At 24.9% G+C, this 25747-nt stretch overlaps 3 protein-coding genes across 3 annotated transcripts; 2 read left to right on the forward strand and 1 right to left on the reverse strand.

The window, feature by feature from the left end:
* Positions 1-4468: 4468 nt before the first annotated feature.
* Positions 4469-5688, forward strand: OCT59_009219 (uncharacterized protein; the record flags this gene model as incomplete). Its single annotated transcript, XM_025315213.2, has 3 exons — positions 4469-4601; positions 4704-4795; positions 4879-5688. 3 exons carry the CDS (start codon positions 4469-4471, stop codon positions 5686-5688), a joined length of 1035 nt encoding a protein of 344 aa, XP_025183250.1.
* Positions 5689-15963: 10275 nt separating this feature from the next.
* On the reverse strand, positions 15964-17234 carry OCT59_009220 (uncharacterized protein; the record flags this gene model as incomplete). The annotated part of the gene is made up of 6 exons (XM_066133391.1): positions 15964-15969; positions 16038-16311; positions 16386-16618; positions 16688-16959; positions 17048-17125; positions 17195-17234. 6 exons carry the CDS (start codon positions 17232-17234, stop codon positions 15964-15966), a joined length of 903 nt encoding a protein of 300 aa, XP_065999833.1.
* A 1775-nt stretch (positions 17235-19009) lies between these two features.
* Positions 19010-22899, forward strand: OCT59_009221 (uncharacterized protein; the record flags this gene model as incomplete). Its single annotated transcript, XM_066133392.1, has 11 exons — positions 19010-19357; positions 19436-19615; positions 20094-20616; positions 20698-20857; positions 20951-21048; positions 21118-21570; positions 21727-21850; positions 21934-22069; positions 22292-22600; positions 22671-22805; positions 22885-22899. The coding sequence occupies 11 exons, from the start codon at positions 19010-19012 to the stop codon at positions 22897-22899; spliced, it is 2481 nt and encodes an 826-aa protein (XP_065999834.1).
* Between the last annotated feature and the right edge of the window lie 2848 nt (positions 22900-25747).

Consider the following 25747-nt stretch of genomic DNA (forward strand, 5'->3'; position numbering starts at 1 on the left):
ATTAATATTTATAAGTATATGTATATTATATATAAAGAAATTTATATTTTCATAATAATACTAACTTTTAAAATTTTTTTCATTTTGTAATTTCACCACTTTGGTCAAATGAAATTAACTTTCTTTATTAATTAAAAGTTATTTAGCAATATAAAAATTATTTAATATTTGTAAAGTTTATTACATTTTTTATAATAATAATACTAACTATTAAATTATTGTATAATATATTGTTATATTTAAATTATATATTTTATATAAATACTTTTATTAAAAAAATTATTAGTTTTTTTATAAATAAAAAAAATTTAAATTTTAATATAATAAATATAAATTATGTGATATAGGTAAACTTTATCTTTAATAAATTTTACTTTTGATAAGCATTAAAATTATTTAAAAAAATAATAAATTAAAAATTAAAAAAACAAAAAAATTTTTTTAAAAATTATTATTAGCCAATTAAATCAGTAAATTTATATAACTAATATATTAATACTAATTAGATTATTTTAAATTTTTTAATAAATTAGTTTAAATTTTTTAATTATTAGTTTAAATTTTTTAAGTTAAACTTATTATTAAATTTAAGCTTTTTTAAAATAACTTATAAGTTATTAAACAATTTAAATATAATTTAGTTTAAAAAAATATAAAACTTTATAATAATAATTTAAAATATAGTAAAAAACTATATATTTTTTATTAATAGTTACAGTATATAAATAAAATCTATTATAATTTATAATATAAATCTTTATTAGTTTATTAATATTTGCTACAATTTCTTAAAATTTTGTTTTTTTATATTAAATTATTACTACAAATTATAATTTAAATTTTAGTAAAAAGAAATAATTTTAACTAAAAATACTTTATAATTTAATATATAAAAAGTTGATCACCTTTAATTTATTGGTTAGTCTGTAAATTCTCTTATAAAATCTGGTTAAGATAAGGATGCAAGTTTAATTCTAATTAATTATAGAATTTGTATTAAATTTTATTATATATAATATATACAATCTAAAGCCAAATAATGTGACCAAATTTTAACTATATGTATATCATATAATTTAATATATAGATTATATGATTTTAATGATTATTTTTCTAGTATCATATTTCAAAAAAATTCCAGTATGAAAAATAGGCTGAGTTATTTAAAAAATATTAGAGTTTTTAACAGTTTTTAATATTGTTTCAAAAGTTATTTGGAAGAGTTCATTAAGTGTTTTTTTAAACTTCTTATAATATCCTTTAGTTCACTATCTGTTAACTAATTATTCTTTATTATTTCATTATCCTCTAATAAAATATCTTCTTTAGTTTATTTTTCTAATAAATACTTCTGTTTTTTTATTTTTTAAGTATATTTATATTGTACATTTAAAAATTAAGCAAAAAGGATTTTAGGATATAGGTTAAAGATTATGTTACATGATTTCGCTTATTGAAAAATCTGGTTAGAATTATCATTAAACCTTAATTCTGGTCTAATTTATTATGACCAACTTAATATAGAATATATATTAAATTGGATGATTTTAAAATAATAGATTTTATAATTGAATTGTCCAATTGATAATTACATAGTAATATTCTATCAAATAACAGGCTTAAATTTTTTTATAATAATTAAATAATTTTTTTTCGATTTATTTTTAGTTTTCCTTTAAAGTTACTTGGCTTTACACTGTATGTACATACTATATATATTAAAATGAAGTTATAAGATTAGTATAGACTGTATCATAATGTATTAATATATATAATTTGGCTGCATATTTTAACAGTATTATTCATTCTAAGATTAAAGCTATGATAAGCCTACTGTTCTGTCCAAATGGTTACTTCTATACCAGTAGAGTGAATTTCTATCCTAGTAGTTACTTTACAATATACTATCTGAATCTTTAGTAGCTATATAATCCTTATAGATAATAAAGACTTAGGTGCAATATCTTTATAGCAGTTGATCTTTTAATAGATTCTAGATTAACTGGATTGTTTGTAGGTTGGAGAGTATATAAGGTTTGAACTCTGAAGTTTAATTCTTTTAGTGAGTTTAATGAACTAATTGGTGATTTCTAAAAGGCTAAGGTAGGCTTCTTAAATATAGGATGATTCTGTACTTTCAGTAGCTTTCTGTTCAATGGTCACTATTAATTGAATTGCATCATGGTGAATTAGTATATACAGTGCAGTTGCATATTTCAACAAAAGGTTATAGTGTCCTTTATTATACCACTAGGAGATAAACAATTGTACTAGGCTTAGATGAGCAATCATAGCCTATAGTGAGCTTTAAGTGGAACCAAATAAGACGTTCTAGTATTGAGGGTATCTGAATAATCGCTACTGTTGCACTTGTTCCTGTTAATATCTGCTATATAGAATGTTGTAGGATTAAAGATATAGCACATTTTTGCTTTATATGGTGGATAGATAAGAAAGCATATTAGATATTGTCTAGATTTAACATAGTAAGAGCGGGATATGCAAAAGTTCTTACTACCATATATTGATTGAGATTACTGTAAGAAGCTATAGTTCCAGTAGTTTTATTATTGGTGATATTATGATATTATAATTGCGCAAAGTTAACCAAATTTAAAAAAAAATATGTATATATAATATACATATATAATTTTAATCATTTACTTTGAAATTTTATCAATATATTACTTTAACTTAATTTTTAATAAGATCTTTAAAATCTTTTTATTCCACCAAGTTTTAATAAAAAAAAAATCAGCAAAGTTTTAAAATAATTGTATTTGATAAACAAATAAAAATTAATTTATTACGTGACCAGAAATTAATTTTATTCCAAGTGAAAATTAGTTATATTTCATAAAATTTTTTTGTTTAAAAGTGAAATTGTACGAAATAATTCATTTAAATAAATACTAAAGAACATATGAGAGAAATTCACTGTGACGGAGGTGGAGGATAACAAACAAACCCCTTTGGTGTAACATAAAGCATAAAACATAAGGGGGTTGATGCAGCAATGAATCAGATTTTGATTGGATTGATTTTGTGTAACATTAAACTAAAATATATCAGATATATTATTTCTAAAAAATTAAAATTTAGGAAAATTTTTAAATATGAGTTAAGGAATAACGTTTACATTAAGCTTAAAAATATAACCTTTCAGGATTTGATTGTTCTACAATATGTATTGTTTGTTTACTCTTGCAACATCATAACAAAAGAAATGTCAAATGGAAATGAAGATCGAGATAAAAAAGTTCACACAGTGAAGGGTTACGTTGTAAATTTAATTAACTAAAAATAATATACGGATAAGCTCTGATTGGTTAATCATTTAAAGTTTTAAAGAAATACGTCCGATTAATCAAGTACAATTTTTTTCTGTAATAATTATGTATATATTATTAACTGCTAGATTGCGCAATGAATTTAAAATTTTTGGCTGAATTATAAAAAAAACATTTTTCCTAAATTCCTACCATATATGTAAGGAATTAAAAATATCGGGCCGGAAGAAATTTTTATTAAGTGAAGCCATCCGACATCTGCGTAACCATAAATATTTATATTAAAAAGAAAATTGTACCATAAATAAATAAGCTCACGTTTATATTACTGATATCTATTCAGTTAGGCACCCAAAAATGTGGAATGGGTTTCCAATTTACATTCATAAAATGAAATGCATTATTCTATAATCAGTAATCGCATGACGTCCCGTGATGGTATTAAAAGGAAATGATATTCAGCTTACAGATTTCTCAGGAGCCACGCAAAATATTAAAAATAAAAATTTATTTTTCAATATCTCATTTAATTTTAAACCTGTATTATCCTATTTATTGTTAGAATATAAGTTTAAATATGACGATAATGTTAAAAAAAGTATATCTTCCTTTCTTTTTTTCCTTCTTCCTTTTAAAAAAAATCATTAGTCGTAGCTAGTTAGGCTCAAGGTTACGTGACACACCCATTAATGGCGTTTGTTGAAGTCCATAATAAGTCAAGCTCGATTAGTTAGTCATATGTAAACAAAGATCAACTTTTTGAAGTTGCACAATAAAACAGCTTCAGAACTATTTTTGTTTCAAACAGATAAGCATTTCATTTCATAAATTTTAATAACTGTTCGCTTTCATTATTATAGGTAAGATAAAAGCATAAATACCCTAAAAATGACTTTTGCTTCAACGCCGATTTTCATATATATCATTTATATATTTTATGTCAATATTTTTTTTTTTTGCTTTTATAAAAAAAAAGAAATTTTTTTTACACAAATTTTATGTGCTTTGATAACCAAACCAATAATACATTCGATTGTTTTTATATAAATAAATTCGATTGACTTCTTTTCATCGTACAAAAAATTATTTGTTTCAAAAAAATTTTTTTTCTTACAATCTTATTTCTTCTTTTTTTTTTCTAAATATATGAAATCTTTAGTATCATTTTATCGTCAAAAATGAATGTATCTAGTCAACCATTATTCGCTTCTGCTTCACAACCTTCAAAGTTACCTATTCCTAGACTTCCTTCTATACCAACTTCATCTTGGTCATCATCGTCCACTTCAACGAATCCTATCATTCCAAATGGTAAAATTAATTTGCATTTTAAATAAAACGTCTTTTTTTTTTTATTTTGTTTAAAAAATTATTATTTTAATGTTGTGTGTTTACTTTTGAAATCATCACCAGCACAGCAAAATGACAACGCAACTCAACAACAAACGACGAATAAACCACAAAATAAACGTGGACGCAAGCCTTTATCTTCGATGCCCACGACTGTAAGTTTTTTTTATTAATTATTTGTTACGAAAATGAAATACAGTGACCAACCTCCTTGAATTCGATTATTTCATTTCAATAGAAAAAACATATTCAGAATTTAAATAATCAACGAGCCTTTCGTCAACGAAGAGAAACTTATATTCGTACTTTGGAAAATAAAGCTTCAAAGTTTGAAGGATTGTTGAAAGTTGCAAGAAATGAACTTGAAAGTTTAAAAGAAAGGGTTGCATTATTGGAAGAACAAGTTGATATTGAAGAAAGAATAAATATTTGTAATAATGTCGGTGATCTTCGAATGTCCTCCACCGCAGTAAATGATGAAAATATTAGAACACATAATATTGTTCATGATGATGATACAAATTCCTTTAATGATAATAATATTAATAATGATAATTCAAACACTGGTTGTTGTGGAGATCAGCAATCACAAAATAGTAGATGCTTTACGCCGTTTGCAACAACAAATACACCACCACCTTTTTCATTCAATGATCAACATAGATTAATCAATCAACCACCTCAAATTTCTTGTAGTGTACCAATGTTACCTCCATTAGAAAGTATTGGTTCAATTAGAGATCCAATATTTTGTGAAACAAAAGAAGGTAATCTTTGCTTTTGTGAACCAATAAATGATCAAAATATAACGACGACGACTACGACTACGACTACGACGGGAACAGATAAATGTTCAAATGATAAATCTGTCACAGATAAACGGATGTGGATTTTACCAACTATACCTTCATCTTTATATTCTAATTATTCTCCTAACTTGGAATTACCCCATCAACAAAATTATTTTTCACCTGTTTCTTCTGTAGTTACTACAACAAATTCATTTTATCCTTTAAATCTAAAATGGATCTTGAGTGACTCAGGATAATATAACATTTTTTATTTCTTTTTTTTTGGATATAGTATATGGGAGAGGAAATGTGAATTATTATTAGAGGGCTTACTATATATAGTGTTATTTAGAAGGTTCAAAAGGATTATAGAAGGTTTTTTATTGTTTTTTTTAAAAAAAAATAGTTTTTGTACAAATTATGTAAAAAATAAAATAAATTCTGAACTATATTCCATAAATACATTACGTAATTAAAACGCAGTAATTGCGGTAATTGGCGTTACATTACATATTATAAAATCATAGGGCTAATCCCATTTACACCAAATGTACTTAATAAGGAAATACTTACAACTTTTTATCTGTATATACTTGACAGTTTTTTAGGTAATATCATGTGAGCTAAAGTTAAGATACGAGGATCTTAGGATCTTAGTGATGATAATCGTATAATCAATCCTTTAACTAATTAGTTCTCGTGCACACAAAATAAACAAAGACATAACCAGAATATTTTTTATTAGTCAATGAATATTTTCATTCGTGCAATATATATTTAAAGTTTACGTCATAATTATTCATAACTCAAAAGGAGTGTCATATCTAAGATATAATTATATAATCACTTACAAACAAACAGAAATGAATTGCTAACGCCCTTAAATTAATATTTGTAATAAATAATTGTTAATTGCGCCCGAAAGATAATTTTGGCCAGGAGTTAAAAATAAAATAATTTAAATTTACTTATCGTATCCCATTATTCGTCATCCTCATTACGTAATTTAATAATTTTAAGTTATTGAATAAACTTATAAATTATAAAGAATAAAAAGAACAAAACTATAAACAAAAAATAATAAAATCTACAAAATAAACTGAAAAATAAATAAAATATAACTAAAATAAAGGAAAGTGTATTTATAAATACAGAACTAAAAAACATAATATTAATCAAATTAATTAATCATATAAAAAAAAAATTAAAGATAAGGAAAAAGCAAAAACAAAAAAAATTTTTATTTTGCAAATATGTAAAAAAATAAATTTATAAATAAAATATTTGTAATTAAATAAAGGATAAATTTAAATCCAGCTTCTATATGTATGATTATACTTGCTACCCAAATAAATGGAATGTGGGTTCCATCCCATCCCATCTAAATCCTAAATTCCATTTTTATTCCAATCCCAAATCCTATTTATAAACTGCATAATTTTTTTTTAACATGAAATTTTTTTCAAATATAATACTCTTTAAAAAGATTTATTTTTTAATATAAACCTATTGGCATTTATATTATTATTATATAATCTGTATTAATTATTGGACTAAAGATATTATATTTTATACTGTAATATACTAATAATTTAAATTTAAATTTAAAAAATTAGAAAACTGAATCCTTTTTTATTAAAAGCCATTTTTAATTAAATACCAAAAATTTTTTTTGTTAAATACAAAGCAATTTTATTAAATCTTAAGCTTCATTTTATTAAACATTAAATTACTTTTATTAAATACTAATATTTTTTATTAAATATAAAGACTTTTTTATTAAATACTAAGCCTCTTTTGTTATATACTAATATTTTTTGTTAAATACCAAGTTATTTTTATTAAATTTTAAGCTCTTTTATTAAGTATTAAGCTACTTTCTATTAAATATTTAATTCTTTTATTAAATAAAATATAAATCAGTTAAAAATAAAAATTAGATATTTTGTATTACATTTTTTTAATAAATTCATAAATGTACTGTGAGTCTGTGATAAAAAAAAAAAATAAAAACAAAAATTTTAATTAATATAATTATATAAATATCTATTACTAAATATTACAAATTAGTATTTTTCTAATTTATAGTTAATTTATATTAATTAATAGTTGCTAATTAAAATTCTAATTTATAGTTAATTTTAAATTAATTTCAATATAATTTTTTACTTTAATTAATGACTTTTTTGTTTAATATAATTTGATTTAATTTTAATAATTTGGTTTAATTTTATTATTTAATTTAAATCTTTTTTACTAATAAAATAGATATTAATATAACTAATTAAAAGAAAATGATATATTAATATATTTGTTTTATATAAATATTAATTTATTTTAAATAATAATTTAAATTATTCAAATATTAATATAAATGATACAAATATTATTTTAATAAATAATGTTATAAAAATTTAATTTTAAAAAAAAATGTAAAAAAAAGAATAAAGTATAAAATTACTTTAATATTATATATTTTAAATAATCTTTATAAGAAAGCAATATATAATTTTAATTTTAAAATATCCTAAAATTATATATAGTACTAAAAAAAATGATACAATCAACTTCAGTTCCTTTATAATTATATTATTATACCTTCTTTACTAAAAATGGCCAATTTTTTGAAATGATTTTGTAATAATTTTAAAATATTACAAAAATACATTTAATACATCAAAATGTTTTTATTATATTTTTGTTATTATTTTGTAATTATATTGTATCTAGATCTATAAAAATAACTCAAAATAATATCACAATAATTTTTTAATATTTTTGTTATTATTTTATTATTATAATATAATTAACTTTGATATTATTTTAATATTTTAATCTCAAAAATACTTCAAATATATCTTGATATATTTTAAAAATTTTACAAAATAATTGCACAATTATTTTGAAAGCCATTGTATCTAGATCTATAAAAATATTTCAAAAAATTGGCTATTTTTAGTAAAGTTTCAAAATTAAAAAAAAAAGGAATGTAATTATAAAAAAAAAGATATATGCTGTAACTATAAAAAAAGTTTTTTTAATATATTTATCAATAGTGTATTAAGCTAAAATATGATATATTTATAAAGAGAAATTTTATACAATACAATATAAAGAATGACTAATTATATAAAGAATTGATTGTAATAATAAAATTGATATAATTAATATTGTAAAAATTAATAAAACTTTAATACACTTTTTTATATATTATAAAATATTTTTTTTTTATTATAAATTCTCTTTTTTTTCAAGATTTTGTAAAAAGTTTATACTTTAAATATAAGTCAAAAAAAAACAACCTTATTAATTATTTATTTAAATGAAAAAGCAATTAATACTTCTATAATTTGATAAATATTTCTCTTTAAGCCAAAATATAATGAAAATGATTCTTAAAAGTATTGAAAATATCCATTATAAGCATTCACTTTTTATATCAATTATATAAATGAAAATTAACTATTTATTTCAAAAAATATGAAAAATTCATAAAATTTATTATACAGTCAACTCTCTTTATAGTCACACATTTGGGACAGTCCATATTTAGTGATTATAAAAAGATGTGACTATATAAAAAATTTCTTATATTTGTATACCATAATTCCGGCCAAAAATTAACATAATTTTAGCCAGAATTATACTTAAAACTTTATTGTATCGTAACTTCGCCAATATTAATCGTAGAGAGATAATCTTACCGCCATTCGATTCGTCTTAATGGGACGGTTCTAATGGTATAAAATACGTCGAAATCCAATCACTAAATTAATTTCTGAAATTAAAAAAATATTAATGGTTTTTGTGTAATAACTCTGTTAATATTGATTCTAGAAAGACGATCTTACTACCATTCGATTCGTCTTGATGAGACGAATCTAATGGTATAAGATACATCGAAATCCAATCACTAGATCAATTTCCAAAATTAAAAAATATTAAATGGTTTTTAAGTAATAACTCCGTCAATATTGATTATAGAGAGATGAGCTTACCACCATTCGATTCGTCTCGATGAGGCGATTCCAACGAGCTATAAATCGTCTTTTTACAATCACTAAGTACCGAGAAATCTAGCAAAATGTTAAATGGCGCAGTAAACGTAAATCAAGAAATATTATAATGCCGATGCCCGATGTTTAACATTTTGTTGAATAACTCGTCAGCCAGTGATCGGAAAAGGATAAAACTAGGAATTAAGTACTCGGTATAATGGTTACCCATTGAAGATGATAGGACATAGACCCGAGATTAGTCTCATAAGAGGCAATGGGTGGTCTGGCCGTAAACACTAGCAAAGGAAAAGGATAAAACTACTACCATTCGATTCGTCTCAGTGAGATGATTCTAACAAGCTATGATACATCTTTGTACGATTATTAGATGCCAAGTTATTTAATATATTCTTTATATAACTGTGATTATAAACGGTTCTTTTTAATATAAGATTTTTGAGGATAGGTGTGATAGTGACTATAGATAGATTGTGACTATATAGGATAGATTTTAATAATAAAGTGTTTTGAACATTCAACTGGTGTGACTATATAGTAGAATGTGACTATAACGGGTGTGACTATAGAGGGAGTTGACTGTATTACATTAATTTTTATTTCAAATTTTTACAAATTATTTTTTAAAAATTCAATGATTAAAAAATAATTTTTTCTTAAACTTATTAGAAGAAATAATTTTAAATAATATTTATTGAGCCTTAAAATACTTTTATAAATATTTATTGCCCTTAAGGCTATATAAATTTTTATTTTCACTTTATATTTTATTAAAATATACTCACTTGCTAATAGTATATATTAAAAATACTATATAAATAAGAAATAAATTTTCTGTTAGTAAAATAAGTTTTTTTTACATTTTTTTTATATTCAATAATTTAAGTTTTGCAAATATAGATTTTTACTCAAATCGTCTATTTATAGATAATTTTTTGGTATTACAGAATAATTTTAGGCAACAAAAATTGTAAAAATTATTTAATAAATCCCTTTTATTTAAAGGATAAAATTACAAATTCAAATAAAATTTTCTTAAATATATATAAATGCAAATATTGTAAACTAAAGTTACTAGAAAAACTAAAGGATTTTGGCAAGTTGGCAAAATGTTAAAATAGTAAAACTTTACTAAAAGTCCAAAACTATATAAAAGTTTTATGCAAAACTTTGGAAAAAAACAAACTTTGGCAAATTTTATTATAAATACTGAAATTGCCAAAATTTTACTAAAATCATAATAAAACTATAGTAAAATTTTAATTGTAAAATTTTGGAGAGGTTTAGACAAGTAATTTTAATGTAAAACTAAAAAAAATAATAATGTAAAAGAACCTTTCAATTAGAATTACAAATCATAATCTTTATCATAGAATAATAAAAAGAAAAAAAATCACAGAATTTTCAAGTAAAAACTTTATTAATAAAATTAAAAGAAATGCTAAAAAAGTTAACAGATAGAATATAAAATATTAGAAGATTGCCAGTTTAATTTATTTGAAAAGTCAACTTTTTTTTATTGATTTTAATTGTTTTAATTTATTTGTTAATGTATTTTGCATTTTATATAAAATTATAATATCTGCAATGCTTCTTTTAATTTAATTAAAGTATAAAAACATTTATAATGGCTATTCCATCTAGTATTATTGCCATAACAATTTGAATATATTTTTTATATGTTTTTTTTGTAAATTTTAAAGTTAGCCAATGAAATATTTATTATTTGATAATCTAAAATAAAATGCAATTTTATTGTTTTTATTAAGGGGAGTGACACATATTACGTCATATTCATTTTACTATGAATTCTACCTTCCTCCCCCCCTTGTCAGATTTAATAACCAATTAAATTTAATTATACAATTTATATTAATAGAATAAGTATAACATTAGATTTTAATTATCCTCCTCCCCCTCTCTAATAATTACGTCATATGTAGGATTGGTGAATGTTACATTACATAGTTACATTACACATAAATTACATTGTAAGTTATATGATCTTTGTGTAAGTTTACACATATAATTGGGCCAGAGTTATGACTTTTTGACCAGCATTACAATAATTTATCTAATTTCGGCTTAAATTACTATTAATTCTTTAATTTTTATTAACGAACAAATTTTTTATTTTCTTAGTTTATTTACTTTTTATTTTAATTGTACTAAATTTTATTATGGATAAACAATATGAATTAATACTCATTTATCTTTATTAATAAAAATTAATAAAACTAAATAAAATACATTTATTCTTCTTCAATTTCTTCAGATAAATCTTGTTCTAAATACATTTCATTTAATTCTTCAAAATCATCTAGTATTTCGATATTATTTTCTATTTCTTTCTCTTCTGAATTCTCAATTGTTACTCCATTTTTAACTAACTCTTTAATTGTTAATGGAACATTTAGTTCTCTTAAAATCCGAAGATTCCAATATATATACACTAATTTTTCTGCGCAATCATTTATTAATCTATTTCACAATTTTGAATGAATAAATTTATATGCTGACCAATTTCTCTTGCTCGCTGCAGATATTGCGGGAATAGAAAGCAATTTTAATGCTATTGAACTAAGCAATGGATATCTTTTTTCTAACAAATGCCACCAATTAATTGGTTTATTTTTTATATTGCCCCATAAATAAGATTTAGAAAAACCACTACATTTTCCAATAAATTCACTATATTCTTCTAAAACTAAATTTTGATTTTCCTCACCTGCTAATCTTATCAGTTCTTCTTCAATAATGTCATCTTAATACTGGTTATTTAATAATTTTCCATTGTACCTCGGATCTAATCTGTATGCAACAAGAACTGCAGGATTATATAAAAATTTATTTCAACGATATTCAGCTTTTTAAATTGCATATACACTAAAATCATTAGGAATTTTGGTATTATTTTTGATTTGAATTTCAATTTTACGCAAGTTAATAAATGCAGTAGAAAGATATGGGTCATCTTGTTCAAGCTGTTGAATAAAAATAATAAATGGCAACAAAAAATCTTGCAAATCTTTAAGATTAGTCCAAAAGATATCGTCTAAAATCTTAATTTTTATTTCACGATCTAAAGCTATATCTTCCCCTAATAAAGCCATCATTGCCATTTTAGATTTGAAAATACTATCTAAACACTGATATGCTGATAACCACCTTGTTTCAACTGGTAAACTAAGGCCAATTTCCTTCCCATATTTATCCTTTTGAATCCTACGAAGTGCTGCAAGTGGAACTTGATGATTACGAAAATATAAACTTAGTTTTTTTGCCATATTTAAAATTTCATTAGCCCAATTATGCTTTATAATATCTTTTACCCAAAGATTTATACCATGCGCCTAACATCCTAAAAATATTTTATTAGGGTATTTTTCTTTTAAAATTCTCCAAGCAGCTTTCATGTTATTTGCATTGTCAGTGATAACAGCAACAAACTTATTAATTCCAGCTTCTATCATAACATCCTCAATACCTTTAGCTATATTCTCTGCATTATGACTTTGTTTTTTAGTATTCACTGATTTATAAAATATTGGTTTTGGTGTGGTAATCATATAATTAATTAATGGTTCTTTATTAATATTTAACCAACCATCACTTGTTAAACAAAAATATGGTGGTTCGTTCAAAACATTTTTTGTTGCAGCTCTTATATTTTTGTAATCATTATTCAATAAATTTACAGATAATAATTACTGTGTAGGAATCTTGAATGATGGACATGCTTTTTTTAAAAAAATTTGAAAGTTTTCATTATCAATAGTATTGAAAGGAATTCCAGTACTATAAAATGCACGATCTAACAAAAATTCTAATTCTTGTTGGTCTTCATTACTAATACTTTGCATATAATTATTGATTTTTGTTTGTTTTCATTTTTTAATATTAGTTGAATCTGAAGAAATTGGTAAATTAAATTCTTGAAAAGCTAATCTTGCTGAACAAGTACTTTACAGAAACCTTGAATTTTTAAACAATACCGAATTGATATAATAATGATGTTAAATAAATATCGTGGCGATATCGATTTGCAAATGATATCATTATGATATCGCAATGATATCATTTCAATATTAATTCAATATATCGAAATGATATCGTAAAGATATTTGTTTGAAAAAATATCAGATCGATATCATTTCGATATTGTTATAACAACAATGAATTTTTTGAAAAATGGAAAGTAAATACGATATTAATATGATATCGTTCCAACATTAATTCAATATCAATATGATATCGTAAAGATATCACTTTATAATTATCTAATCGACATCATAACGATATTGACGAAACATCAAATCGATATCATATCGATATTTCGATATTGTTATAACAATAATGAAAAATAGAAAGTAAATACGATATTAATATGATATCGTTCCAACATTAATTCAATATCAATATGATATCGTAAAGATATCACTTTATAATTATCTAATCGACATCATAACGATATTGACGAAACATCAAATCGATATCATTTCGATATTGTTATAACAACAATGAAAAATAGAAAGTAAATACGATATTAATATGATATCGTTCTAACATTAATTCAATATCAATATGATATCGTAAAGATATCACTTTATAATTATCTAATCGATATTGACAAATAACGAAACGATATCATTTTGATATTGTTATAACAATAATGATTTTTTTAATAAATGCAATATCAATATAATATTATTTTAATATTAATTCAGTATCAAAATAATATCAAAATGATATTATCTATAAAAATATCAAATCAATCAAATATCGTTAAATTCAATTTTATAATATTTTAATAATTTGTAATCTAATTTAAAAGTTAATTTCAATAGATTTAAGTTACCGGTTATTTATTACAATAACAATTTTAATTACAGATAAAGTATACATTAGTTTAAATATTATATAACAGATAAAAAAAATATCAATAAATCTATAATAAACTAATTCAATAAATTAGAATTATGAGTTAAATTGGTGATGTAAGTCAAAACATTATGCCTTAATACTCCAGAATCATAACTCATCAACCCAAAGTTGAGGATTAACCGGGTACCTTGCTTTAGATTCAGCGACACTGCCCAAGTTGGATGGGGTGTCACAGGTATGCTTTAAGAAGACTCGCTATGACTCTATTGCAAAAAGGATAAGTATATTCGAAAACACCAGACATAAATTCACCTCAGAAGTTTGGCGGGAAACCCCTATAAACAACTGCAGTTTCATCATTACCAAAATCATTGAACTTAGGGATACAATGAAAAAGTTCATGAGAATGACGGCTTTAAAAAAAAATACAAATATATTCTCAACTTTGACAATGCACCCTTATTCTTTGGCCTGGAATTCTCATATGACTAAATTATTGTTGTTTGTAATTTGATCCATTGAATTCACTATAAATTGCCAGGCAAAGCGAACTTTTATTAGATAACCATAGCTTCATCAACAAACGTTGCAATGTGTTTGGACAGATGACATCCTGTTTAATAAATTTTAAATGGGCAAACGTGGACCTAAAACCCATTAGAAGATAGGCTGCAAGAAGTGCAAAGCAACCTACCTAACCCACGAGTGGGTCTAAGGGTTAGGGAATAAATTAACGCCCAAACACACACAAGTTAGTATGGAGTTAAAGTCTTACAAACTAAAAATTATTTTGCCACTTAATTCTCCAATAATCAATGTTATAAAAAAGTTACTTACGACTTAAGCCTACTTAATTATATATAAAATGACACTTCGAACAGACAGAGCTCATGATATATGAGAATATCCCATCATGCCTATTTTAACCCTTGATTAAAGGATTTTCGTTGCGTTATCAAACTGATTATATAAGTTTTACGCCTATATAACATAAGCTTATGCCCATATAATCAATCAAACAAGTCCGCCTTTTCCTATAACACACTATGCACGATGGCAAACGGTATAGGAGGAAGACTCTAATTTTCAGAAAGAAAGTTTTTTTTTTCAAAAAAAAAAAACATACAAATAAATAGCGGTTAAATAAAATGGTGGTTGAATTGACTTTTTAGGAATTAATAGGTCTTATACGTGATTATTTAATATACGCGATCATTTAATTACGTGATCATTTAATCAGACAATTTTATAAATTTGGTATTATACGAACTTGATCAACCAATAATTGTTTAGGTAATGCACGGATGAGTTCTTTATAGGTGGATATTATCAAAATAGAGCCAAATTAACTTTACACAGTTTATATAGATAATTGATTATTTAATGGTAATAACACAACAAGTTAAAGAAATTCAAATATGATTGAATCTCAACAGATATTCAAAACTTTTAAAACTTTTTGTGATTTTTCGATTGAAGCTAATTATTATTAAAGTCTATACCATTAAAAGAATATAATTAAATAAACTAAAAAGAAATACTCAATAAAACTCAATTTTATTTTTTTATTAAAATTTTATAAAATCATTTATTAATGATTCTTCTTCGTCATATAATTTTATAAGAACGCACCTAAATCTATAATTTAATTTTATTAATATATTATTATCAAAGGCGTGATGTGCGAAATAAATAAAATAACTTACTTGTTTTAGGGTATTTACTATATCACTTCCACTTCGGGAAGGGATAATTATATTTTTAGTCATGGTATCCAACTCCTTTATACCAGGTAAGTTTTTACCGTCCCAAGAAACGCGGACGGCTTCCTTAACAAACTCAACTAACGTATCCATGCCTCCATTATTTGTCAATTCCAAAATATTGACAGCTGTGAGTTGACGGTTTAGAAGTTTCTGCACCACGTTTTCGTCAACGTAATCTTTAATTTCTTTTTGGGAAAGATTTCCAGTCGTACCCCTATAATTAATTAATTAATAATTATACAAATAACACTATTTTGTTGACTATAAAACAATAAAATAAACAAATACCTGCTCTTTCTGATTTCTTTGTATTCCCTCACTAAATTTAGAATATTTTGGTTGAATTTATTCCTGAAGTCTGTTAAAGACTTACGAGTTTTATCTAGATATCCTCTAGCTTCGCTAGTGTAAATTTTAAACCGAAAAATTTTCACAACCAAATTGTCGAGTGCTTCACTACTCGGATTCCTCACTCGTAAAAATAAGCACTTTACCGACTCATCCCATAATCGTATTTTATCCTAAAATATTGAGATACGTTATTTGAGATTTAGACATAATAAATATTATCATATTGTATTAATACTAACTTCAGTATTCTTTGAACTAACAACATAAGATGATTCGTTCATCTCATTCGCTAATCGTAAGATTTCTGGATTTTTTACAAGCCAGTTACATATGTCTAATTTGGTACAAAACTGAAACAGATCCAGAATTGTTTTAGCCACGCCTAACTTGACGTTATCATCATCTTCTTCTTCTTCTTCCTCCTCCTCTTCTTCTTCACTTTTATCCCTTACATCCTCTTCTACTATTACTTCCTTTTCACTTTCGTTATGTTTTTGCCTGGTATTCATATCTGTATGTAATATATTATTTCAATTATTTCAATTAAAAATTAATAGAATAATATTAAAGAGCCAAAGCCTATATAAATTAATATTTACCTAATAATAATTGATTAGTTTCTTCAATATTTATTTCTCTCCTCTTTCTCGGTAAGGTCCTTTGATTTTTTTTCGATCCTATTATACATATTTTGGTTATTATTCTTACATATAAGCAAAACTTTTACGGAAGAGTTACATATATACCTGTTTCGATTTCTATTTCTTTATTATTACGTTTAGTCATAATATCGTAATGAGAGAACAAGAGAAAATGAGAGAACGAGAAAAAAAGTGAAGTAAACTTCTCGCAAGATTGTCATGATATAAATGAGATCTCCTTGATCAAAAGAGCGAGATTGTCGATATAACCCCTTGATCAAATATGGGATATAAAACGAGGTTGTCACGATATAAATGAGATCTTAGTTACTGTAATTTTAATTATAGAACGTAATTGGAAAGTATGCAGGATCTCAATATCGTTGTGTACCGTATAAATTGAGGGGAATGCGGGATCAGTTGAAAATGTTGAAAGATGGAAAAAAACTATGATTTCTAGAGGATCGGAAATTAAATTTAGTTTATATAAATAAATAATTACAATATCGAATTTCATTCAGTGACATTTTTTTTTATATGGAAGATTACCTCAAATTGATTTTACGGTTCCAAATTTTATTATATTTTCAGGCTATACGTGGAATGAGAAGAAAAATAATGGAAAGGGTGAGAAGAAAAATGATCGGTAGAAGAAAAAGGAGTGAAAAGAAATTAATGGAATATTACGTTTTGAATTTCCATTTTTATGTGTGATACGATGACATGCAAGAAAAATTAAATTTTTAAATAATTATACTCTTGACGATAAAATATAAAATATGATCGGAAAAAAACCAATCAATAAAAAAGATCGATTATTTTTAAACTGAACCATGTGATGATCCTATCTAACTAAGCCATATCTAAGCCTTATTTAGTGTAAGCCCCTGGATTGATTACATAAAAGAATTTTTTAAATAGATAGATGGGATTTACAGTAATCAACTTACAACGATATTTGAAAAATACTGATATATTGATATTTTATACTGTAGGAAAGAGTTTTAATACATATTGGTGTAATCAAATATCGGTATATAATGTATCAACTATACAAATAATGCAAGTCATGTGCAACTAATCATTTGTCTAATTGTTCGGTAATATTCTAAAACGGAGTAAATTAAGATCGAATTAAGTTCCTTACGGTGTAGATTAAGGTTAGCTTAAAATTCAGTATAATTGTAATATATCATCGCAGTGTAATATGAAATATAATCAAGGAAGGACATGCGTGGTTTAAAATATTACATTTTCTTTTACCTTAAATATAATTTGCAGATTACTTTCGTCTTCTTTATTGCTTTTTTTAATGTATAATTATAAATAACATTTTTAACTCACTTTTTATTAATAGAATTTGTTTATTTATTTTTATTTATATATATTAATTAACGTCGTGATGCAGTATTACTGTAACTATATTTTTAAAATAAATTAATAAATCAAAAAATTATGTGTGTATTCAATGTTAAATAAATTAATTAAAGATGATTGCATTAGAACTAAAAAATTTAGACAAGATCATAAAAATAAACTCAAAGAAATTAAAAAAAAATATGTGTGTATTCAATGTTAAATAAATTAATTAAAGATGATTGCATTAGAACTAGACAAGATCGTAAAAATAAACTCAAAGAAATCAAAAAAAAATTATGTGTGTATTCAATGTTAAATAAATTAATTAAGGATGATTGCATTAGAACTAAAAAATTTAGACAAGATCGTAAAAATAAACTCAAAGAAATCAAAAAAAAATTATGTGTGTATTCAATGTTAAATAAATTAATTAAGGATTGCATTAGAACTAAAAAATTTAGACAAGATCGTAAAAATAAACTCAAAGAAATCATAATAAATTTATTATAAATATAGAGCCTTTTCTTGACATTTTCCCCATCAAACTAATAATATTTAATAATGGCAGCATTAAACTTAAACGCAAATCTTCCAGTATACATTCAATGGCCCGATGACGCTGCTTTGACCTTAATTCAGCGTCGTCAGGCCTATCAGCCCTTATTCACCACAACGAGGTTACATAACCAAAAACAATTATGGCATGGAATTGCTCATGATATACGAAACAACCACACATTCAGGCCAACTAGAAAACAATGCAGAGAGAAGTGGAATGCACTAAAGGCGGGGTACGAGAATCTAGAGAGGCTAATCAATAGAAATCCTGATGATTACCCTACTCGTACCCGTCTTTGCACGACGAGAGGTTCCACCAAGAACTCTCAGACGAGTTCTGGAGAGTTGAGCGTAAGTATTTATTATTTAACTGATTTTTTCATTAATTCATTGCATTTATATTAATAATTGCTTTGTTTTAAGCATTAGTCCGGTCCTCCCGGAGAAATAGGGTGGATCGTAGGACATACGAGTATAGAGAGCGCAGGCGCTCTAGGCGCTCTCGCTCCCGATCCCCCTATCACCACCGAGAGCGCAGGCGCTCTCGTTCTCGATCTCCCTACTACTGAGAGCGCGGGCGCTCTCATTCTCGATCTCATCGTCACCGACGTCATTAATATTTTTATTTCATTTTATTTTTATTTTATTTTATTATATGTTTTATTTTATTTTATTATTATGTTTTATTTTATTTTATTATTATGTTTTATTTTATTTTATTATTATGTTTTATTTTATTTTATTATTATGTTTTATTTTATTTTATTATTATGTTATATTTTATTTTATTATTATGTTTTATTTTATTTTATTATATACTTATTATTTTATTCAATAAATGACATTATTCGATAATATTATTTGTCATACCAATTGTCATTAACCATATACAGTATAATTGACCCTAAATTTTGTGTATCCATTAATAGCCAAATCGGCATTAATTTAACCGAAGTGATTACTTAATTGGCAATTGCATTTTTTTTTTTTTTTTTTTTGCCGACACGCTTAATAAATTTAAAGTTCTAATTGAATTAATAAAATTCTAGTTAAATTTAAATTAATTTAAATTGTAATTGTTATAAAGATAAGGAGACGATATAGTCACGCCAAACCAATAAAACCAATTCGAATTCGAAATCAGTTTTCTTACAGCAATCTTGGTGAGACAACTACTTCCGGTGAGAGACGTTCACCTGTACGTTTACCTGATAATGATGACGATAACATGGACTTTCAGTATAATCACGAAGATAATGATTTAAGTTTTCAGAACATTAATGATGATGATAATGAATATGGATCAATTGGTCCTCAGTATTACAATGATGAGATGGAAGATGATGATCAATCATTTGATAATGAAGAGGAAGAAGAAACTGACAATGAATACAATAGTGAAGAGGAAGAGGAAAATGACAATGAATACAATAGGGATGAGGAGGAAGATGATGATAATGGAGACAATAATGAAGAGGAGGAAGAGGAAGGTAATAATGAAGAGGAAGAGGAACATAACAATGACGAAGAGGAACGTAATGACAACGAAGAGGAAGAAATACATCAAATTGTTGAAGCTTTGGATGAAGACAAGATACCGTCCTGCAATGGTGAATTTGCACCGTACTTTGATAATTATACAACTACGGCACTATTTTGTTAGCTTCAGAAGCATAATGTTTCTACAAAAGCATATGAAGACCTTGTTGATATCATTCATAATCCTCAATTCGAACCTACTCATGTAGTAAAAAATATCCGTAGATTCCAATCATGGAGAAAACGTCTTCCTCTCCTACCAATAATAACAAAGCCTATTCAAATTTTACCAAAAAAAACTCCGTCAACTTCGTGAGATTCGAAGCTTTCATATCAACTCTCAATTAGTAATATTATATTGCGTGTTCTCAACAATCCAATGCTGATGAAGCATATGTATTTCAGACCCGGTGTTAATTCTGAAACAAAGTTAGAATATTGGCATGGAACTTTATGGGGAGAATCACCACTTTTTGGACAACATGAAATAATAATATCAGAAGGTAATAGGACAATATACTTTGGTATAATTATAATTTGTTAACATTAAAATATTTATTTTAATAAAATAGTAATATATCAATCTGGTGATTTTGTCTACTATCATGATAATGGTCTTAAAAAACGTGGAAGGTTGAGAGCAATTTTAAAAGATGAAAATGGAAACTATGAGTTACGAGTTCAACTAATTTTAAATTATGATGATTTACCTGGAAATATAAAAGGGCTATCAAGACGACGTCGTTCTCTAACTGGGAAAGTATGGTTTCAGGATGAACCATTTATAACCATAATTACCTCTCAAATTTTAGAGAAAGTAACTATAATGATGACGTATAAACACCAAATTATTCCAGAAGGTTCATTACGAATTACTGAAATAATTTATAAATGTAATGACCGTTGGCACGTTCGTGATGCAAAGCTTTCATACCAACATCCTTCAGATTACATTTCTGTCAGAAATCCACCGTCATCTATGCCAGTTTATAAGCTGTTTTTAGATCTTTACTATGATGATTTTGGTACATTTAGAAATGTATATCATTCCTTAGGTGGCGTCTATATACAGTTTGGTAACATGCCAACGCATCAGAGAAAGCTAATCAAGAACCATTTTGTTCTTGGATTTATTCCTTTTGGTGGAAATTTTAACGAGTTTATGGTACCATTTGTTTCAGAAATAAAAAAATTTGAGAAAGGAAAGATTATGACTGTTCAAGGACAAGATGCATGGGTTATTGCTGGGTTGGACCTTGTTACAGCAGATCTACCTCAAGGTAATAATATGGCAGGAGTACTGAGGTATTTTTCAATTTAATTATTAATCTTAATAATATATTTTCGTAACAACTATTAAAATGATTTAAATTTAAAAATCAATTTAGACATAATGCAAATAAAGGTTGCCGTACTTGTACAACTAAAAAGGAATCATTGAGTACCTATAATCAGGATAGTGTGACAACATTACGTTATCATCATATCACAGATGAAGAAATTTCAAAAATTTCTCAAGAATCTGTAAGTTCAAAAGAGGACAAATTTGTACAGAATATGGTTTAAGATCATTACCTAGTATTTTGGATAAATTAAAACGTGAGAGACGTTTACAGTACGCGGGATATTTATCGTACCCTAACAGGAAAGATTGGGCGGCTACTAAAACTAACCTGTGAATTATTTTCACAAGAAGGAGAGGATGATTTTGTTAAAATTTGGAAAAATTTTGAAATTCAAAAAAAGTGGTCTCGTCTACCAAATCCAATTAGTCATTACAATAGCTTTATGATGTCTGATCTTCTTAGACTAGCTATGATTATGCCATTTTTATTAAATCGATTTTTAAAGGAATCAAGCCTCAAAAATAATGAAGCAGCCACTATTCGACAAAGGATTGATGTGGCTCGAATTAGCTTAGTGCTAAAAGCTATTATATCTTGTTGGGTACAAGTTGCAAAGACTATGAAAGCAGTTTTTAATAAGGAATTTACGTTAGATAGCTATGAGGAATTACAGCTATGTCTTAAAGAAGAGTTTTTAATTCTTCCAAAGGTATAATTATAAATTTGAAATTCAGAACATGGAATAATTCAATAATTAACAATATTTTGTTTTTTTATAGGTTTTTGCAAGTTTTGTTAACTTACCAAATATACATATTAATATGCATCTTTTGATGCATGCTAAAACTTTTGGTACACTTGTCAACTCTCAGGTTGGTATAAAAGAGATGGTTCATCGTATCTTTAAAGGAATGGTACCAAAAACTAATTGCAAAACTATAGACCTGGATTTATTAAAACGTTACAATACTTTATTTGCAATTCGACATTTAGCAGATGGAGGTATAGATCCAAGATTAAATAGATCTTGTACTGGGTTCACAAGTTCAAATTTTGATCAATTATTTTCGAATTGGTATGTTACAGAAGATAAATATTTAATTGAGGAACAAATTCAAAATGATGACGTAAAAGGTAAGATAGCAAAATATTATAGTACTTCATATTTATTTTTTCACATATGCATAATATTTACTAATCTTTTAATTTAGTTACTTCACCAGTAAATTTTATTTCCAATATTTCCTTAAAAAAAGAATGTCAAAGCAGGAACATGATAAACTTCTCTTGACTTTGCATAATTTTAAAATTGAATTGTTTTTATCTTATGTGGATATGAAGTTTGAAGCGGCACTTATAAATTCTTCAATTAGTTGGTACAAATTAGCATCATATACAATTGAAGAAAAAAATGGTATTCTTTCAAAAGTTCACCTACATCTCGGTGATTTTATCACAATTTATGAAGAAGATCATGAAGAATCTTATGCAATAATCAAAGGTATCTTTCAACATAAGGGTAATAATAACAAATATTATGCATTTATTGTTGTAGATTGGTTTGAAGATACTATGGTTGAACATTCAGTATTAAAATGTCCACTTTACCGTCTTCAAGCAACAGGAGATAAATGGAGACGTATTTTTCCAATTACTGTAATAGATAATGTTCAAAAAGTACACTTTATTCATAATTGTAATTCAGAAAGGTGCCAACTACCAAATCATGATACTACAAATAGAATTTGGATAAAAAATAATTTTTATTTTACAGCCATATAATTATATTAATTATATAAATATAATAAAATAATTATTTAATTTGTATCGTATAAAATTTTGGTTAAAATTAACCAATAAAATCATATGCATGATGTAATAATAAATTAAAATTAACCAATTAAAATCACTTTAATTACATGCATGTGATATCTAAAAATAGCTAAAATTCGCGTTTATTAATGAGATTTTTTTTGTTTATTTTCAAAAATACACTTTTCTCTTGTCTTTTATATTAACACTTTACGGTATTTTGTTCGTCTCTTCTTTTCTCTTTTTAAAGTATACTTTAATTATCTTTTTACAATATTAACAATACTTTGGGACACTTTAGTTTATATATTCAACATAGTAAAACATCCACATACGAAAAGCAAGAATAAAAAAAGAATAAAGAAAAGAAAATGTACCCACCACTTACATACGAAAGAAAAGAATAAAAGAAAGGAAAAATGTACCCACTTAACCACATACAAAAGAGAAAAAAGCCATTTTTTAAATAAATAGTGGAGCTGTTAAGCAAGGTATGAAAATAGGATGTACGCGTATTTTTCATATTTTTTTTACAATATGTTGTGGTTTGAGTATTTTTTTGTTAGACTGTGGTATAAATGTGAATATATTTTTCAACGGCCATGTATCTATTGCTTGTTAAATATATTTGCAATTTCTTTGTTAGACTGTGGTATTACAATATGAAGTGTGAATATATTTTTCAATGGCCATGTATCTATTGCTTGTTAAATATATTTGCAATTTCTTTTGTAATATTTGCTTTAGCCTGGAAGAAAATGTTGTAAAATAGGGCTGGATATTTATGGCATTTTCCGCCTTCCAATTACTTTGTCCGGGGGTAGCTTGACAATTTGTAGTTGTCCGTCAGTCGTAGCAACCAGCATTTTTTTACAATATTATGATTTTAAGAAACAAAACACTCTCAAAAAAATTTAAAGAAAGAACTAACTTAAAAATATTATCATTTTTATTATTCTTTACAAAATCCCAGAATTACCTGCTCTAACTATTATCCCAAGGTTATGTATTAAATTTTAAATATATTTTACAAAGAATACATTTTATTAATCATGATTGTTTTTTTTATATATATATATATTTTTTATCCATCCACTCACATACGAAAAGAAAAGAATAAAAAAGAGAAGAAAAAGGAAGAAAAGAAACGTACTCCACTCACCCATAATAATTCACTAATAAAAAATTATTATTATTAATGTATAATAAATAATAAACATATATTACAATAAAAATATTTTTGTGATGTTAATTCAGTGTTGATATAATATCATTACGATGTAGTTACGATATTAAATAAATGTAAAACATTTTTTGTAATATTAATTCGATATTAATATGATATTATTATGATGTAGTTACAATATCAAATAAAATTGTAATATTAATTCAATGTTAATACGACATCACTACGATGTGGCTACGATATCAAACAGATGTAAAATATTTTTGCAATATTAATTCGATGTTAATATAATATCACTACGATGTGGTTACGATATCAAATAAAATGTCAAATATTTTGTAATATTAATTCAATGTTAATACAATATCACTACGACATGGTTACGATATCAAATAAAATGTCAAATATTTTGTAATATTAATTCAATATTAATATGACATCACTACGATGTAGTTACGATATCAAATAAATGTCAAATATTTTTGTAATATTAATTCAATGTTAATACGACATCACTACGATGTGGTTACGTGATAATATTTACATCGCATAATGATCGCAGCGATATCGCAGAGATATCGAACTAATCAATATCGAATAAATACAGTTACGACTAACTTAACGATGTCGAATCTATATTTTATCAAAATATCGTAATGATATCGTAATGATATCATTGCGATATCTAATCAATATCGATTGTAAACTCCAAGTTTCAGCAAAGTATTATAATGATCAAGTAATCTAGTTGCATTCATTGCTTTCTCAGTATCACAATATTTACATTGAAATCGTTTCTTCCCATTTTGATCAGTTTTTTCTTCAAATTCAGACCAAAAACTAGATTTTTCTTGTGGC

This window comes from Rhizophagus irregularis, chromosome 17 (genome assembly GCF_026210795.1).
Source record: "Rhizophagus irregularis chromosome 17, complete sequence".
Classification (NCBI taxonomy): domain Eukaryota; kingdom Fungi; phylum Glomeromycota; class Glomeromycetes; order Glomerales; family Glomeraceae; genus Rhizophagus; species Rhizophagus irregularis.